The 19117-nt window shown below is 32.8% G+C and overlaps 1 protein-coding gene and 1 non-coding gene across 4 annotated transcripts; one reads left to right on the top strand and one right to left on the bottom strand.

The window, feature by feature from the left end:
* Positions 1–2317: 2317 nt before the first annotated feature.
* LOC18613120 (Serine/Threonine-kinase) lies at positions 2318–19050 on the bottom strand. 3 transcript variants are annotated; one of them, XM_007050200.3, is made up of 10 exons: positions 18751–19050; positions 18569–18642; positions 17240–17320; positions 16459–16551; positions 16098–16217; positions 5674–5745; positions 5164–5241; positions 4239–4501; positions 4086–4156; positions 2318–2766 (listed from the first exon to the last, which is right to left on the bottom strand). In XM_007050200.3, the coding sequence occupies exons 1-8, from the start codon at positions 18836–18838 to the stop codon at positions 4310–4312; spliced, it is 798 nt and encodes a 265-aa protein (XP_007050262.1). In that variant the 5' UTR covers positions 18839–19050; the 3' UTR covers positions 2318–2766; positions 4086–4156; positions 4239–4309. The 3 variants fall into 3 exon arrangements, with proteins under 3 accessions (XP_007050262.1, XP_017976810.1, XP_017976808.1); XM_018121321.2 differs by lacking the exon at positions 2318–2766 and adding an exon at positions 2792–3071; XM_018121319.2 differs by lacking the exon at positions 2318–2766 and having other exon boundaries at positions 3938–4156.
* Positions 8478–8570, top strand: LOC148764740 (small nucleolar RNA snoR8a). Its single transcript, XR_016024352.1, has one exon. It is a non-coding gene; the product is annotated as a small nucleolar RNA snoR8a (small nucleolar RNA).
* Positions 19051–19117: the final 67 nt, after the last annotated feature.

Here is a 19117-nt window from a genome sequence, read left to right as displayed (position 1 = left end):
AGTAAGGTATATGCCCCTTTAGTTCTTTACCAACTAGCTAGGACTAATACTACTATTCTCCTTTGAAAAAATCTTGGGAGTATTCTTTCTCAGTTTGGGTTTCAAGGGACCCTTTTTTCTTTTTTCTTTTTTTCCCTTCTCCCTCTCAAACCCCACTTCATCCTTTATTTTTTTTCTTGTGTCAGCTTAAGAGGAACACTGACAAAAGTTTCATACTCCCAGCCCCTCTGGAAACAAGCCAAAAATGGTCCCTCAACCCCCACAAAACTAAAATTAAAATTAGAACAACTGTTGACACGCCACCTCACAATGATACCAACAAAAAACAATATAAATATATAGAATCTTAAAGCAAACCGTTTAAACAACCTTTAAGAAAACTTATCCGCCTAACTCCACTCTGATAGTCTTAAAGCTCTTTCCTTACTACAGGTCAGAGAATTATTAAACAATCCCCTTCTGCCTATTATCTTGCGATTCTAATTAAATAGAAAATGCAACACAAAGAGTTATAATCAAACAAGAAACAAAATCAAGTATGTCACCAACATCTAAGATATTCCTACACCACCAGACAACAATTGTTTTTCCTTGTGTGAGAATATTTGCATTTAAATAAGAGATTTGAGATTTACAGATTACATGGGATTCGAGGAAGCTTGCAAAACTGCTGTTGCAATGTAATTTACCCCCACATTAATTCTCATGACGCTGATGCCTTTCTAATCATTATTTAAACTTAAGTGCAAATATTTTTGCAAGATTTTATTTGATTATTATGTAAAGGTATATCCTCTCTTCGTTTAAATTCTCGCTCTAAACGCGTATTCCCTCAAGGCTTTTTGTTAAATACCCTGTAGAGAGATTCCTATTCGTACCTTGATGAGGTCTTCTTTTTCCATTATGATTAACATTTGTCAACTTGATTATTGTCACGTATGTAAATGATAATGATACTTTTGTATAGATGTATTATTATGTTAAAAGGGAAAAAAGAAAAAGAAATTAAGTTCATTGAAGAGCTTACACGGAAATGTTTTATCAGGCAACTATATATATGGCCTAATTTGATAGCTCTTGATAAATCCAAGGGGGCGTGGAGAATTTTGGAAACATTACATCAACATGATTAGCTTAACACATATCAAGTTTTATTTGATTAAAAACTCCATGGGAGTAGAAAAAAAGGATACGCGGTGGGGAACGAAAATATAAGATACTCTTGCTTACCCGTCTCAATCCCCCGCTTGGGAAAAGAAGAAGAAAAAAAACCCAACACCTCTGAAATTCTAAGCCCACTTTGTGAAGAACGACTAAGAATGAGTAAACAAGTAGAATGAAGTTAATGGTGGCAAAATCATCATCGTTTAAAAATGGGAAAACAAGAGTTTAGCAAACCCTTTGATCGCCTAAGGACGAGCCTGAGCTGTCAACTAGCACCACATGACGTGGAGTTCTCGGCATTCAGCCCCACGGGCTGGCCTGGGAGGTTTTAGGGAAGGCATTTGCCCTTAGTCGTCAGCATCCAGATGAATGATGAGCCCACATGGATACAAACCGCCAACAACATGATTGTTTTCCATAGCATAAAAGGGCTCAATTTTGGCAGCAAGGGAAGGTGCCTGGATGCTGATTTAGTCGTGCTTTTTTTTTTTTTTCTTTGGCTAAGATTTAGTCGCACTTTTAGCTACCTTTATTTTCATATTATTGGAGCATTCATGTCCAAACAAAATTATAATTATTAAGTTCTCTAAACTTTAATAGTTTATAATAACATACATTGTACAGGGCATAGAAAATTAAAAAGAAAAAAAAAAACTGAATCACTTGCATATCATCCCTGGCATACTTTTGGATTTGATCCATTCCCTTGAAAAACTAGACAGCATCCTAAACACCCTATCTTAATACCTTTAGTCCTTAAAAGGGGAAATGTTGATTCTAAATTCAGGAAACTAATAATTCATGCCATTATCAAAGTGTTTTCAGATAAACATATTACCTATTGAGCATGGTACTAAAAATATGAAATCGGTTTCAAAACTAAAGAAATAAGTAAATCAACACACACTATTCAACAGCCGCCCATACACATCAATGCTCTCACTATCACAGGCAGAAATCCACATTCAGTTTTCACATCTAATATTTCTATGAGCAACCAACCCGAAAACAACTTATCAAAGATAATAGATTAAATCTAAGCAATCGGATGAATGGATAGGGTTGAAGCAACCTAGGTATATAGTAAAATACATACAGGCCAATAGGACAGGACGGATTTTTTTAATTGAAGCAAATAGCCAAGACATGCAAATGATGAAAGCTTTCCAACTTATGGCATAGATGAAAAGGTACCTTGCTTTAATAGGATTAAAGTTCTTCTCACAAATCTTATCACATTTATGAGAACTCAATGCAAATATGACAAATCCTACGGTTATTAATGACCATGCAAGTCTACAACATCATGGACCCCAAAAAATAATCATTCAACAATTAATTGTCCTAATTATGAGGAGCTGGCAACAGGAGTCCAGTTCTCCATATAATCCTACTTGAAGTCATTTCTGCACGGAGATCTCAAGAATCTAAAATCTTGCTGGTCCTACAGGTTTTCTTTCTTTCTTTCTTTCTCTCTCTAGTTAGTATGACAATACAATTGATGTAACAATAGTAGATACACAAAATTTAGAAGATGTAACATCAGCTCCAATAGATGGTGATACTCCAAACTCGATCAATGAGAAGAATTCACAGTAGAGACTGTTGGGGAAGTAATGACGGAATAAAAGCATAAGCTTCTCTAACATTAAATTCCAATCCAACATCTTCAATTAAATCAAAGGTCAGATGACTATTCTCACAGCTTGTCACCACAAATCATATTTACCAGCATAAGCATCGTGTTCCATTGAATAAACACATTCCCCTAACACATAGATGACTTTCTCAGGAATGCATTTGTTTCTGATAGAAGGTTGATATCCTTACTTTTGACCAAATGGTCATGTCACTGAATTCAACTGATGTTTTTTCCTCATGCTAAATTTCATCAACTACCTAAAATTCTGAAGCATAAGGCATATCAGCCAAGTTACTACCAGACCATATCATGGATTTTCTCTCTTAAAGTAGGTTTGCAAACAAAGCAAAACATTTTCCTTAGAGATTGTTACACCAAGATCAAAGATAAATTTAACACTAATGAATGTTGCAGCAGCATCAATATATTCCTTCTAATCCTTTAAGATTCCACTAGGTGGTAGCTGCACCATTGTCAAAAACCTTAATCCATACCAATGTCACAATTTGATTTGATTCTTTATCCCATTGATTCAAATCTTATATCTTCTCTTCTAAATTTGTTTAAAACAGTTTACATTCTTAAGAATTTCCTAATGAGCGAGAGAAAAGTCTTCTAAACTCTTTATTTGTTTGACTATTTTCAATATATTACTTAGAAATTACCAGTATTTGATCATAAGATCATTTAAATGTTCAGCATTTCAAGGGGAAGATGTTTCTTACAGTTCCCTTTTTGTTTTTCCAAACATTTAAGCACACAAAGACAACAATTACAAATATATATATATATATATACATGAAAGTGCTTATAAATGTGGTCAATGAGCATGAAATGTTTACCAACAAATTTTCACTTTCAAAATATTTTGCCTTCTAGTATGTATACAAATATGATATTAATAGTAAAGCATAAGGTTTTATTCTCAATTCAAGACTTTCAGCAGCCCTAACATTCCAATGTTCAAAATATTTTGTCAATGTCTTTGGTATATGTATTCAATTGCTCTCAGTTATGGTTTGGATCTGCATGACTGTATAATAATCATTTACAGTGGTTAACTTCAGTTTAAAGATGGGGAGATCAAAAGGGTAGTAATGAAACGTTAGATTTGCAAGTTGATAAAAACAAAAACAAAAAAGCTAGATGAATTTGCAATTGACCATGACATGCTACCAACTGAAGTATTATTAGTGTTATGCCTTACAGCAGTTTTAATCAATCATGGAAGGTTGCCGAATAAATGAATAATACAAGATTTAGAAGAGAAAAAACTCACTTCATCCTGCATTTGTCAATTCTGATGTGCATGATTGCAAGAAAGTTATTGTTTGTTCTTCATTCATCAACCTGATCAAAATTTTTCATAATTTTATTAACAGATGACATAGAGCATTAAAAGCTAATGACTCCAGTGAATTAGTAACTACACCTCATATTCCAAGCTAAGCCAGAAGAGACGCAATAATCGAGCTGTCACTACTAGCGGTATCCTCCTGTGATCTAATCTTTTGAAACCCGAACAACTATGCCAGTTGGTGAATGGGCAGTTTTGAGATGTCCAGATCCAATCAAGTCACGAAGGTGAAATCTCATATCAAGAGGAGACAATCGAAGGCGCTTCTTCTCCAAAGGGACCAACATCATCTCTTTATATCTTCTACGATTTAAAAGAGAGAGGAGTTCCTTCCTTCCCTGTGTACCGAGCAAAATAAGAAACTGTAAGTACGGTGCTGACAGAGTAGAGGACTAAAAACTTAAATATCTCCCTATAAAATATAAAAACATTCTAACCTTGCTAGACCTAAACAGCATCTAAATTATTCAAACCGTTTAAAAAGTTTTGGAGGATAGGTATCTATATGTATGCAATTCATACTCAAGTATAAGTCCACAGGTTTAATATTACACCCAGTTCCTAAGTTCAGGCTCCTTCTGACCTCTTAATTTGATGGAACTCAAATATGCAAAACCACAAGTTTTGACAACTGGAAACCCAAAATAACATAAAATAATTCAATGGGATTCTAGGTTTTAAATATCTGTTTTAACTCCTTTTCATTATCAGCAAAATGGACCATTAGATTTACTATATAGTTCCAATAGTGCGTTAGTATTTTTAGAAATCCAAGCACCTAATTCACAATATGCCCACAACTTGGGATACATCAGTTAGCAACCTATCAAGGATAAACATTCTCCCCCTTCTTGGCTATTGCCTCAGAATTATAGGAGCCTAACAGACCTGGTGAGTGAAAACACTTAAACTCAGCAAACTTGTAAAAGATGGAATATGACAAGCAAATATTTACATCCACTAGTTATTGCAGAAAAATTAACTAAAAGAGGTTATTTACCTGGGAGATGCCTTTCAGTATTGAACCAATATTTGGGATTGCAAACCAATACATACTTGGATCAATCAATTGGCGAGTCTGAAAGGAAAATGTCATTGTTAGAACAGAAACAGACTCAAGGGGACATCAAGCATGTTTAAGAGCAACTATGCATTAAGAGGAAAAGAAGAAAACTAAAGGGAAATGGAATTGCATAAGTACCATCTGGGGGAAAATTAAAAAGAAAGAAAAAAGGAGTTATAAAAACCCCGATATGCATTCAACTACATACCAATATAAAGTAAGTGAAAAGCATTTTCATGCGCAAGTTTACACTTGTCCATTCTAGTAAATCCGTCCAGTGACATTAACAATATAGGATGTAATTCTAATTTGATCTAATTACTGAATTTAATAAAGGAAATCGCTTTTATGATGTAACACAGCAAGTAGTCACATGATATATCCAATCATGGAATTCCAACAAACTGAAACAATATGACAAATTCATCAGAAGCAGAGTTCACTTACAAGAAGGCCAGCATTGATTAGAAGGGAGATGTGATCATCTTTCACCCTTCCTCCTAGTGATAAGAGTGAACACTGCAGGAAAGAAAGAAAGCTATGAAACTACAGAGACAAACATGCATGCACATGCAATTGGTAACTCAAACAAATAAAGGTAATAACATTCTGCAAAGAATATTACTAACAAAAAGTAGGAGGAACATAATCCTGGTGACAAGGCATTCTTCTTAAGGAACATGAAAATTTCATGATATAAGATCTCAGAAGTCATCACATTTAACCCACATGTCATGTATTACACATAAATAAATGAGTCTGCCACCATATAAACAACTTGATAATCAGTAACTCAAAATTGTTTTAAAATTTTCACATCATAAGGAGTTAATAAGTGTGTCAAGCACACCAAACGTACACTTACCTACAACTAAAATAACTGAAATATATCAGCACCCAAAAATAATAATAATGTTAAAGACTGATATATGTTGTTATGTGTTAGGGCTATTGTAGGTTTAGGACTGTTTTAGTCTTTTCCATATTCTCTATTCTATTATAAATAGAATAACCATATTGTGGAAAAAGACCTTTATCAAATATATGAAAGTAGTTTACATGATAATAGAGCCTACCTATCCAAAACCCTGAAAAAAAAAACCCAAAACCCTAAAAAGAAAAAGTCCCAAAACCAAAAAAAAAAGGAAGAAGAAGAAAGAGGTACTCATCGGATCATTGTAACTATGTGGATTGGGTTCTATTAAGATTGGTAGAGCCTGTTAGTTCAATATTGGGTTGGTTAGTTTTTGATGTGTTAATTTTTTTTAATAGTGGTGGATGGCATCAGGAGGTTGTAAGAGTGCGGAGGTTGTGTCCTCACATCACAAAATAGTTGATGTTATGCTAGCTAGAGATGGTTCTTATTTTGTAGAATGGAAGTTTCTAGTTAAAGTTAATGTAAGAGGACTTGGGAAGGAAGCACATCTTACTGAAACCTATCCAGATAAAGAAGATGCTACCAAAATATGGATGACAGATGATGGAAGATTGTTTTCTTAGATTGTTAATTATATTGATAGAAAGATGGTTCTTTCAATGCAACATGGTACGATGGTTAAAAAGTTATGGGAGTTATTGCATGAGTGTTTTCCAGGCACAAAGAGTATGAAGAGATCGTATGTTTTACCACTAGAGTTTAGTCATCCAAGTCAAAATGGACGTACAATTATCGAATATTACTATGATTATAAGTGTGCTATTGAAGATTTTTACACTGCCATGCCGCTTCCTACTAGTGTGGCTCAAATGAAAGAATAGCGTGAGAGATTGTTTGTCTTTGGTTGGCTGCCTGGTTTAAATTTAGAGTATGACATGATTCATTCTCAACTCTTGGCTAACAAGGATGTTTCTTCATTGTTTGATGTTGTTACCACTGTTCTAAGTGCTATCAAGGAAAGTGTTTTTACCACTAATGATGTGTCTGATCAATCTCTGCCTTGGTCTCACGGGGTAATAAGGGGTTTGGCTATGGATATAGAGGAGGATCAGGTGCGGGATAAGGCAATTTTAGAGTAGGTCGTGGTGGAAAAGGAATAGATGCTCGTGGAGGTCCAAAAGTGCGTTATAATTATGGAGAACAAGGTCACCTCAAGAATCAATGCTCTAAACCCGGCAGAGACAACAAAATTATCATTATCAATCTACTTCACAAGGGTAACAACAACAACAGCAGCAGTATCAAGTCACCTCTAAATTTGCTAATGCAGCATTACAAGTTGGCAATTATACTACACCCCGCATTGAAGGCCATATGACAGGAGTTTTCTAGATATACCCAATTCCAGAAGTCTCAGTAGCCTTCATCCTCTTCTATTGCAACCTTAGTTTAAGTCAGGTAATCCCACAACATGTCTTTCTTCTTCATTTCGTCACTGCGTCATTGACTTAGGTGCCATTGACCATATGACAGGAAAAGGTCAAAAGACCTATCCAGTCCCTGTACTCTTTAATTTTGTTCAATTTAATCCCTGTACTCAAAATCGAAGCAATTTAGTCTCTTGATTTTGGGAATTGCATCAATTTAGTCCTTCCCCCCAATGGCATTCAATTTTGCCGTTAAAAGATTACGTCAGGTTGACGTGTCATATTTTGATGACATAATGTTAAGTTGATGACATGGCATGCCATGTGGTACCGAGTGATGACGTGGCAATGCCACGTGGCACTATACGATGACGCAGCAATACTGACGTTAGCATGTCAGTGCCACGTAACAGATCAAAAAAATTTCCAAAAAAAAAAATTCTATCACGTCATAGGGATTAAATTGAACAAAAATATATAGTATGAGGGCTAAATTAAACAAAATTGAAATGTTAAGGAACTAAAAAAAATATTTGAAAAATACAAATCTTTTAAGTATATTATTGATATGCTTATTAATAAGTCAAATATTTAAGTATAAAAGATTTATAGTGTTAAAAAACATATATAAATATTTTTTTACTTGATTGCTTGATTCTAGAATATGTAAATTAATTTATCTTTTTTACAAAAAATTAAGTTTGAATTCTCCTTCTACAAAAAAAATTTGAAAAAAATTTCATAACTAAAATCAAATTTAGATAAATAACTTATATTACATTAAAATAAACTAATATTAAAAGACTAAATAAATTCTTTTTTCTCTTATTTATAATAGTATAAAAATTTGAAATTTATTTAACTTAGTTTTTAACTTAAGCTAAAGTCAAATTAGCAAAATATATTGATTTGATTTTTTTCTAAAAAAAATGAAAAACAGAGATATAGAGTTAACGATGATTATAAAAATAATTTCTCGTTTTGACTTGCTTAATTTGGACATGATAAACCTCTTATTACAACCATAGAATTTGAGCTCCACCCTTCTAATTTTTTATGCTTTTATTTCATTTAATATTTCAAGTTATATTTTTTAAGTTGAAATTTCCTAGATTAAAGACTGCATTTATGGTTCATAAAGTTAAATATAAGTATAAATATTTGACCATTTATTTTATTAATAAATTTTTTTGTAAATCCAAATTAATAATTTAAATTTAAATTTAACAAAATTTGATTATAATATTTGAATTTAAAGAAAATCGTTTTATAAGAAATTTTGAGTAAATTTAAATAAAAGATAAATTAGGTAAAAGTTGAATAATTTCAAAGGAATGTGTATTTGTAAATTGTGAAGTTGTAACTAAATCAACATATTTTGCTAATTTGAGTAAATTGAATCAAAAGGTAAATTGGGTAAGAGTTAAATAATTTCAAAAAAATATCTATTTATAAATTGTGAAAGTTATAACTAAATCAACATATATAGTCATTTTACATTATTTTATTTTAACGTAATACAAGTTATTCATCTAAATTTGACTTTAAGTATGAAATTTTTTTAAATTTTTTTTAAAGAAGGAAAATTCAAACTTAATTTTTGTAAAAAAAAATTAATTTATTTATTCTAGAATCATATAATCAAATAAGAAAATATTCATATATATTTTTTAACACCATAAATCTCTTACACTTAAATATTTGGCTTATTAATAAGCATATAAAAAATCTACTAAAAGATTTGTATTTTTCAAAAAAAAAATTTCAATTTAGCCCCTCAACATCTCAATTTTATTCAATTTAATCCATGTACTATATATTTTTATTCAATTTAGTCCTTATGAGGTGGTAAAATTTTTATTTTTTAGAAAATTTTTTGATCTGCCACGTGACACTGACATGTCAACAATGCCACATCATCGTATAATGCCACATGGCATTGCCACGTCATCACTCTGTGCCACGTGGCACACTACATCGTCTCAACACCACATCATCAAAATGTGACGTCGGCGTTGACGTCATCCTTTAATGGTAAAATTGGATGCCGGTAGGAGGAATAACTAAATCGACGCAATTTTCAAAATCAATAGACTAAATTACTTTGATTTTGAGTACATTGACTAAATTGAACAAAATTGAAGAGTACAGAGACTGGATAGGTCTTTTGACAGACAGGAAATTCAAGTATTTTTATCCATTTATAGACATTCCAACCACTGTACAATGTCACTGTTGCTAATGGGTCATGATGTAGTCGAAAGGTTTAAGACAATTAGAACTCAACAATTAAGTGTGAATGGGGTTGATTGTGTTCGAAACAATAAAAGATAATTAGGTTTTAAAGAAACCTCCTGAATAAAACTTCAGAATAAACAAAAATTAATAATAATCCTCTATCTAGGATCACCTATTTATACTAGCTAAGATAAATCTTAATTCTAAATAAAAACTTAAAGTACTAAAATTTTAATAAAGAAAGGACAAAGAATCTCAAACTAAATAAAATCCTAAGGTAACGAAAATACTAAATAAAATAGAATACTTAATGCACCTACATCAGTCCCCTCAAGTTAGAAAAAAACTCAACTCCGACGAGTAGGCCTTAACAGACTCCTCATAAATGTTTGGATTTACTTGTTACAATTCCTCTTCATTACCATCTTCAATTACAAAATTTTCAGTAGATAAATACCTAGCAATTTTGCTGATATTGCTACTTGTGGGGCTTGAAGTTGCCAATTGCTTAGCTTTTTCTTTAAGAGGATATGAAATATACCTCTTATTATCCTTATAGAAGGAATAGGTATTTGACTACGTTTTATAATCCATATCATGATCATACAACCAAGGTCTACCAACAAGAATATGACCAACATCCATTGGCACAACATCACATAAAGCCTCATCATCTAAGTTACCTCTCATAGTAAATTTCACCAAACATTAAGTAGTTACCAGTCCCTCACGTCATTTCTTTAACCACCAAATCTTGTAAGGATGAGGATGTTTGCTTGTAGGAAGCTTCAATTTTTCTACTGCCTCTTTTGAAATAATATTTTGCATCTTTCCTCCATCAATAACAAGATCACACACTTTACCTTCACAAACAACACGTGTGCAAAAAATACTTTGCCTCTTCCAATCTTTTGCTTCCTCATTAATTGTTGTAGTCATCACTCTTCGTACTACAAAGGACTCACCTTGTGTAGGGTACACATCAATTTCCTCTATTTTCTCATCATATTTATCATAAATGGGTTCTAAATCCTAAGGCATTATACTCTTGCCTTTATCATTCTTTTCAACATTGGTTGCACCTCCATTAATTTTATTGATTGGGGTAGCCTTTCGATAATTTTGTAGGGATGTTTGGTAACCTTGTCTTGCTCCAGAATCATTTTGCCAATTGGTGCGATATAAGGGCTTTCTAGCACCATAGCGTGAAACTCATTTTTTTTTTGCCGCTAAAGCATATTGACAAGCATCTTCAATAGTGTACAAATGAAATACTCTCATCTCATCTCTAATAGAATGATTCAAACCAGCAAGATAACAAGAAGTAATTTGTTCGTTACTCTCAGTTAACCCAACCGAAATTGATAGGTTATTGAACTCCGATGTATATTCCTCAACAGTCATGTTATTTTGTTTCAAGCAATGAAACTTTTAATATAATTCCATAGTATAATCAGCAAGTAAAATTTGTTTTCGTAATTTACTTTTCATGTGCTCTCAAGTGATGATTTTAAGCTTCCCTTGTCATGCACGTTGCTCTTCAACTCTCTTCCACCATTGAAGTGAAGTACTCTTCAATTTCAACTTTACAAATAACACTTTTCGATTTTCTACCATGGGTTTCCATTCGAAGTAATTTCCAAACTAGCTTCCCAATCCAAATAATCCTCTGCATGAAACTTCCCATGAAAACCAACTACTTCAACCTTGATTCCTCCACCGTTTAAATCAAGGGCGTGTAGTAATCGGCCTTCCAATCCAACTCTTGCCGCTTGATTTGCAGGTCCATCTTAATGAAAGGGGTTCTCATTCTCAAAATCATCATCATTCTCGAGATCTTGAATCTCAAGGGGGTTGTGGTCACCTTCCAAATTCTCTATTTGGGCTCCCATTGGTTCCTGATGCTGCAAGGTATGCACAGCCCAAGTCAAGTCATCAATCATTCTCCTCATCTTTACCAACTCGTTGGGGCTGATTACCTCTACCTTGACCTCTGTCTCGACCAACCATAGTCTCCTAACTAAAATCCTTATACGATAACAAGATCGTTTGCTCTGATATCACTTAATATAGTAGAAAGGTTTAGGACAATTAGATTTGAGTGGGGTTGATTGTGTTTGGAACAATAAAAGATAATTGGGTTTTAAAGAAACCTCTTAAATAAAACTTCAGAATAAACAACAATTAATAATAATCCTCTATTTAGGATCACCTATTTATACTAGCTAAGATAAATCCTAATCCCAAATAAAGACTTAAAGTACTAAAATTCTAATAAAGATAGGAAAAAAACCTTAAACTAAATAAAATAAAGAAAATAAAATCCTAAGCTAACGAAAATACTAAATAAATAAGATTGTTGATGCGCCTACATCAGGTCAACTACTAAAGTTTTAGGTAATGGTAGTACATTTGTTACTTTGTCATTTCCTTTATCTTCAGTTTTGCATCTTCTTAATTTTCTATTTAACTCGATGTCTATTAGCCAAATAACTAAAGCCTGAAATTGTTGCGTTGCCTTCTTTCCTGGTTATTGTCTATTACAGAATCTCTTGACTTGGAAGATTATTGATAGTGGAAATGAATCAAACAGATTATATTTACTAGATGAAGTTTTTACTGCTTCTGGTGGTGCTTCAATTGCCTATTCCAGTGATCTTTCCCCTTTCCAACTTCATTGCCGACTTGGTCATCCATCAGTGTTGAAGAAAATGTATCCTAACTTAGTATTTGTATCTAGTTTACCATGTGAATCTTGTGAGTTTGCCAAGCACCATGTGTGCCATATGTGTCTAGAGTTAATAAGAGGCTACGTCTCTTTTTGACTTAGTTCATTCACATGATTGAGGTCCATGTCTTGTAACTTCATTCAGATGATTGAGGTCCATGTCTTGTAACTTCAAAAATCAATTTTAAGTTTGTAACATTGTTCATGGTTTTTCCATAAGTACTTGTTATATTTAATAAAATCTATATCTGAGTTATTTTCCATCTTTGTTACGTCTTATGCAAAAATTCATACTCATTTTCACTCTAATATTAGTATCCTTAGTGATAATGCTAGAGAGTATTTCTCTTATTGTTTTAATTCTTACATGATACAAAATATTATTATTCATTAGTCTTCTTGTGTTGTTAATCCTAAGCAAAATGTAGTAGAGAGAAAATCGTCATCTTAAAAGTTGTTAGAGCATTAATGTTTCAAATGAGGGCTCCTAATGTTTTTTAGGCTGATGTTCATACAACTACTTTTCTTATTAGTCACATGCCTTCAGCTGTTCTTCAAGGTCAAACACCATATTATATCTTTTCTCCAAATCAATCCTTATTTCTTATACCTACCAAGGTATTTAGTTGTACTTGTTTTGTTCAAGATATGCAAACCCTTGTTAGTAAGCTAGACCCTTGTTCATTAAAATGTATATATTCTTAGGTTACTCACGTACACAGAAAGGTTATTATTGTTACTCACTAAAGTTAGGCAAGTATCTTCTTTTCTTGTGATGTCACATTCTTTGAGCATAGTCCTTTCTTTGCTGGCCCTCCTTCCTTTGTTTTTGAGACTGAGCCAATAGATGATTTCTTGATTTATACAATGAGTACTCCTAGTCTTGATACTGTCTGTTTCATCTTGACCTCCTATCACACAGGTGGTACACCCATCATCATGGCACTGATGCAACAGTTCTTCAGCCCGTAGATACGTCATCGGATTCACTTTTTGTACTGACTTCTATGTCATCAGATCTTGATCTTGATCTCCCTATTGCTCTTTGAAAAGGTAAACATCAGTGCACTCATTCCATCTCTTTTTCTGTGTCCTATGACCATCTTTCTCGTTCTTCTCGTTCCTTTGTTGCTTCTCTTGATTCAGTTTCACTTCCAAACACTTTTACTGGGGCATTATCTCATGATTGTTGGCAACTGCTATCGAAGAGAAAATGTTGGCTCTTCAGACTAATAGTACTTGGGATTTAGTTTCACTTCCATCAGGCAAAAAGGTCACTGGGTGCAAATGGGTGTATACAATAAAGGTGAATCTTGATGGAACTATTGCTAGACTGAAAGCCCTATTGGTAGCTAAGAGTTATGCTAAAACTTATGGTGTGGATTATACAAACACATTTTCTACTGTAGCTAAATTAACTTTTGTTCAGATACTTCTTTCTTTAGTTGCTACTCATCGTTGGCCTTTATACCAATTGGATGTGAAAAATGCATTTCTTTATGGTGACTTAAAAGAAAAGGTGTATATGGAACAACAACCTAGGTTTGTTTCTTAAGGGGAGTTTGGTAAAGTATGCACGTTGAGAAAATCATTGTGTGGCTTGAAACAATCTCCTAAAGCTTGGTTTAGGATGTTTAGTGATGTGGTATTGGAGTTTGGACTGTCGCGGAGTTCATGGGATCATACTATGTTCTTTCGACATACTGAAAATGGTTGTATTTTGCTGGTTGTTTGTGTTGATGATATTGTGATTACAAGTGATCAACAAGGTATTCATGATCTTCAGGTTTTTCTTCAAGCAAAATTTCAAACGAAAGACTTGGGTTCCTTAAAATACTTTCTAGGGATTGAAGTAACTTGCTCCTAAAAGGATATATTTCTCTCCCAAAATAAGTATGTACTAGATTTGCTCAAAGATGTTGGATTGCTTGGAGCAAAGCCTTGTAAGACCCCAATGGAATCAAGTGTGAAGCTTATAGCAAGAGTAGGAGGCATTTGTATATCTTGAAAAATATACAAGGTTAGTTGGTAAATTGAATTACTTGACAGTGACTCGTCTTGATGTTTCTTTTCTAGTGAGTGTACTAAGTCAATTCATGTCAGCACCTACTACTATTCATTGGGATGCTTTGGTTCGTATTCTAAAGTATTTAAAAGGGACACCAGGCAAAGGGGTCGTATGTGGAGATCATGGACATACTTGAGTTGACGACAATTCTAATGCCGGTTGGGCTAGGTCACAAGCTGATAGAAAATCTACTACTGGATATTGTCTGTTAATGGCAGGAAATTTGGTATCATGGAAGAGTAAGAAGCAGAATGTGGTAGCAAGGTCTAGTGCAGAGTTCGAGTATTGCACTATGGCACTAACTACTTGTGAGCTTATGTGGATTAGCCATTTGTTGGAGGAAATTGGTTTTGCAGATTCATCTCCTATGAGTTTGTGGTGGTGATAATCAAGCAGCTCTGCATGTTTCTTCTAATCTAGTGTTTCATGAAAGGAAAAAACATATTGAGGTTGATTGTCATTTTGTACGAGAGAAAATTCAAAAAAAAAATTGATATATACTTCCTATATGAGCACGGGAGAGCAGTTAGCAGATTTGTTTACTAAGAATCTTTCTCAAGTTAGAATTGATTATATTTGTAACAAGCTGGCCATGATCAATATCCATGCTCCGGCTTGAGGGGAGTGTTAAAGACTGATATATATTGTTATGTGTTAGGACTATTGTAGGTTTAAGGCTGTTTTAGTCTTTTCCATATTCTCTATTCAATTACAAATAGAATAGCCACATTGTGGAAATAGACCTTTATCAAATATATGAAAGTAGTTTACAAATAATAACAACAAAAAACCACATGGCAATCAACATCCAAAACAAATTTCAAAACGCTATTGAAATACGAATTACAAGTTGGCTATAGATCGGTAATGATTACTTAAGGAAATGGTTTGAACCACTTGAAATACAACACAAGTAGCAAATTTATCTGTAAAGGACATCGACAGATTAAATACAAAAAGCTTTTGGCATGTCAAATCTCCAAGTGAAAGGAAGGTGTGGTAAGAGATTAAACTTAGGTACTATAGTTGCATCATAAAGAAAATTAGGATTACTTGAACCTATGCCCATTTTAACAAATGTTAACCTAATTCAAGAAAAAGATATGTGCATCTGTCTGTTCTCTGCATCAAAATTCAATAAAGTAAGAGACCAAAGAGAAAAACACAAAAGCTGGAGATCCAAACTAAAGATTTAATAGACTTCTAGTGGCTAGGATCTATTAATTTGTAAAATATTTTTAATTATAAAAACCAATGTTCCTCAAAGGAACTTTCAAGACAATACCTTATAAAGGGGGGAAAACTAGGTGCACCACACATGGATTATAATAGACAAGCATGGTAAACACAAAGAATAAGCACCCAGACATACAAACACAAACAGACATGGAAAAAATGTTCACACAATGACTCAAAATTGTACTCACAGAATGCAGTTGGTGACTGAGGATTCCAATAAACACAGTTATGTCTATCTCGAGTAGAGTAAAAAGTAAATAAAGAACATATTTCATTGGTGTTTGGGTCACTCACTAGTTCTTGATGTTCAATGCTAGGTTCCAACTTGGATTCAATAACATACACTTTAAACCACTCAAAAACTTTGAGATCACGTTGTTTCCTCTCTTCCATTCTTTTGACAGCATGTTCTATCTGTACAAATATTATGGGACACAGAAAATTGGTCAAAATGTAACTCACATAGTTAGCATTGCAACAAAACAAACGTCCCTTATCAATAATACTGAGCAACATAGAACCTAATTTCTCAATCAGAGACCAGTCCAGCTTGTAACAGACTCTCACTTTGAACTATTGACATTAAAGTTGCAAAATAAGCATGACAAGCTAATCATCCTTAATCAAATGAATTCACAAACATCAATCAACCAACCTGCTTTATATAATCATCTAAAAGCATTATACCATGATCATCTTGCCCGGTATTTAGTTTGAAAATGCGCACTACTTTCTCCCTCCTTAGAGACTGCAGAAAAGAGAACATATAACATAAACCACATGGGACATAAAGAAAAAGTTATTCCATACATAACTGCAGGAGAGAAAGTTGCAAAAAATATGGCAATCAAAGAAACTCCTAACAAACTAGAACATATACATGCTTATTCCACAAAAACCAGGCACTCACTGTACAGACAGTTAGAATCTTTTCTTATCATTTTTCAGCCATAAAACATGTCCCAAATATCTATTTTACCAAGAACCACACGATGTATTAATCATGAAACAAACACGTCTAACTAAAATATGCAATATCCATGTGGATCTAATTCGAACTTGTAAAGTAGGTGATACCTTTTTCTCCTGAAAAACCACGTGATGCCCTAGAGAAATACATAAAGTGCAGAAAAACAACTAGAATATATATATATCATAAAATAAAGTCCAACAACTTGGATATAAAATTTGAGGCTTCAGCATAAAATGCAAGAATAACATGCCAAACACACAACTAATTATAATAACTTGTATAAAATTTACTTCAGATTGCAACAGCATTTAAACCAAAAATAAATAAATGAAAGCCTTTTTAATGCTACTCTCAAGATTCAATTAATAAAATAAACTTTTGGCCCAACTTAAATTGAATCGTAATTCCGGAACAACTTCGTATGCAAAGTAATTTTCCAAATTTCAAGGTTAGAGAACCAAACCTCTAGCTCCCTATCCACTTGAGTTCTGTCTTTTACACTGCTATACAATTGTGACTGCAAAATGAAAGGCTGAATCGCAACCTACGAAACAGAACCAAATCAAATGAACAAATTTTAGCTTTATAGCTTCACACAAAAGTTACATAATTAAAATTACACATTACAACCCAAAAAACCTTGCTTTTAAAATTGAAAATTGCTAAACAAACTATTTTTATAAGGAAAGGTGGAAATTTAGGAAAAATACAAAAGCCACCATGAGGTTTAGTAGAAAATACACTTACCCTCCCTTACTTAGAAAATATCCTCTTACCCCCATGAAGTTTCGTGAAAAATAGACTAATGAGTGTTAATTACAGAATTAACATTAAATGAAAAGACAAATATACCCTTTTTAATTATTTTTTGTCTATTTATTTTGTTTTTCTTTCTCTTTTCTTTATTTTTTCTTTTACACAAGATTTTTTTTAACTACAAAATTATGAGATTAGTTAGTTGTGAGATTTTATTTGTTTTAAAATGATCTTTAATTAGTATTAAATTAAATTTTAATTAAGTTGTACTCTATGTCAATTACATATTAACATTTTCAACTTATCTTTAATTCAATCACATATAAACTTTGAAATGAATGTATAAAATTATATTTAGTTAAAATAAACCAATTACCACTACTTTCCAAAAAATAAGGTTTAGTGATAAAGAATTGATTAAAACTCAAAAAAGAAAAACCAAAATGACTGTATTTTTGGTATTTAAAATAAAGTTTGAACAAATATTAGTTCGGTTAACAAAATCCTAACACCAGTTACATTTTTGAAAAAGATAAAGAGTGTATTTCAAACTAATGGGGTAAGTTTATATTAAATAAAAAGCTCATGAATAATAATTATTTTTCTTAATGAATTATATATAATTTAATCCATAATTAAGTTCTATTTAAGCTAACTATTCAATTTGATAACAATTAAAGATGATTTACTTTAAAATTAATAAAAATTTTCAATAGTAATTATAATAAATTAAATCTCACAATTTTGTAAGTACGAACAAAAAGCTTTGGACAAACAAAAAGAAAAGAGATGAAAAGGAAAAGAAGGAAAGAAAGACAAAAAGAAAAAAAATTAAAATATGAAATGGAGAAATAAATAAAAAAACATATGTTGTCTTTCTGTTTAAAATTAATGAAAAATACACCACCATTAACATCTTAGGATAAGTGTATTTTCAAGGGAATTTTTCAAATTAATGCGATAACTGTAGTTTTAACCAAATCTCAAAGTTGCTTTGTATATTACCCAGAAATTGAAGGAGAAGTAGAGAGCTGACCTTATCAATTTGAGGAAACTGAGCTCGCATTATACGAAGCGCCACCAAAGTGTCGCTGAAGGTAAGATTTTGCTCTGCAAAATAAGAGACCAGTCATGATAAACATTCGCTATAAATCAAAAGGAAATATTATGTTTTTTGCTTAAGTAAATTTAATGGAATGGAAGCGTGAAATTTCATACCAAGAGAAAGAGAATGATCAGCATCGCTACTTTCGGCCTCGATCTCTTCCTTGTTTTCTTCTCTTGTGCGTTTTTTCCCTTTCTCCATCTCTAATGAGAGAAAAAAGTTCCCTTTCACAACCCTAACACGGCGGGAATACGAACACTGGCGGCGGAGCTCACGTCTCGGGTTTTGGACTTTTCGGTTTGGATTCTGTTGTTCAGGGCTGTGACGTGTAATTATAGTTAAAACGAAGTTTCTTAATTACATTTATCCATATTTTATTTATTTATTTATTTATTTGGTTAAATTTGAGCTGCATTTACGTCAGTTCCGTGCCACACTTCCACTATTATAGTTAGTTTGACTGAAACAAAAAAGGGAAAA

Source organism: Theobroma cacao, chromosome 1 (assembly GCF_053813885.1).
Source record: "Theobroma cacao isolate CCN51 chromosome 1, ASM5381388v1, whole genome shotgun sequence".
Classification (NCBI taxonomy): domain Eukaryota; kingdom Viridiplantae; phylum Streptophyta; class Magnoliopsida; order Malvales; family Malvaceae; genus Theobroma; species Theobroma cacao.
Note: the sequence above shows the minus strand (reverse complement) of the source record. Positions and strands in the feature narration are given on the sequence as shown.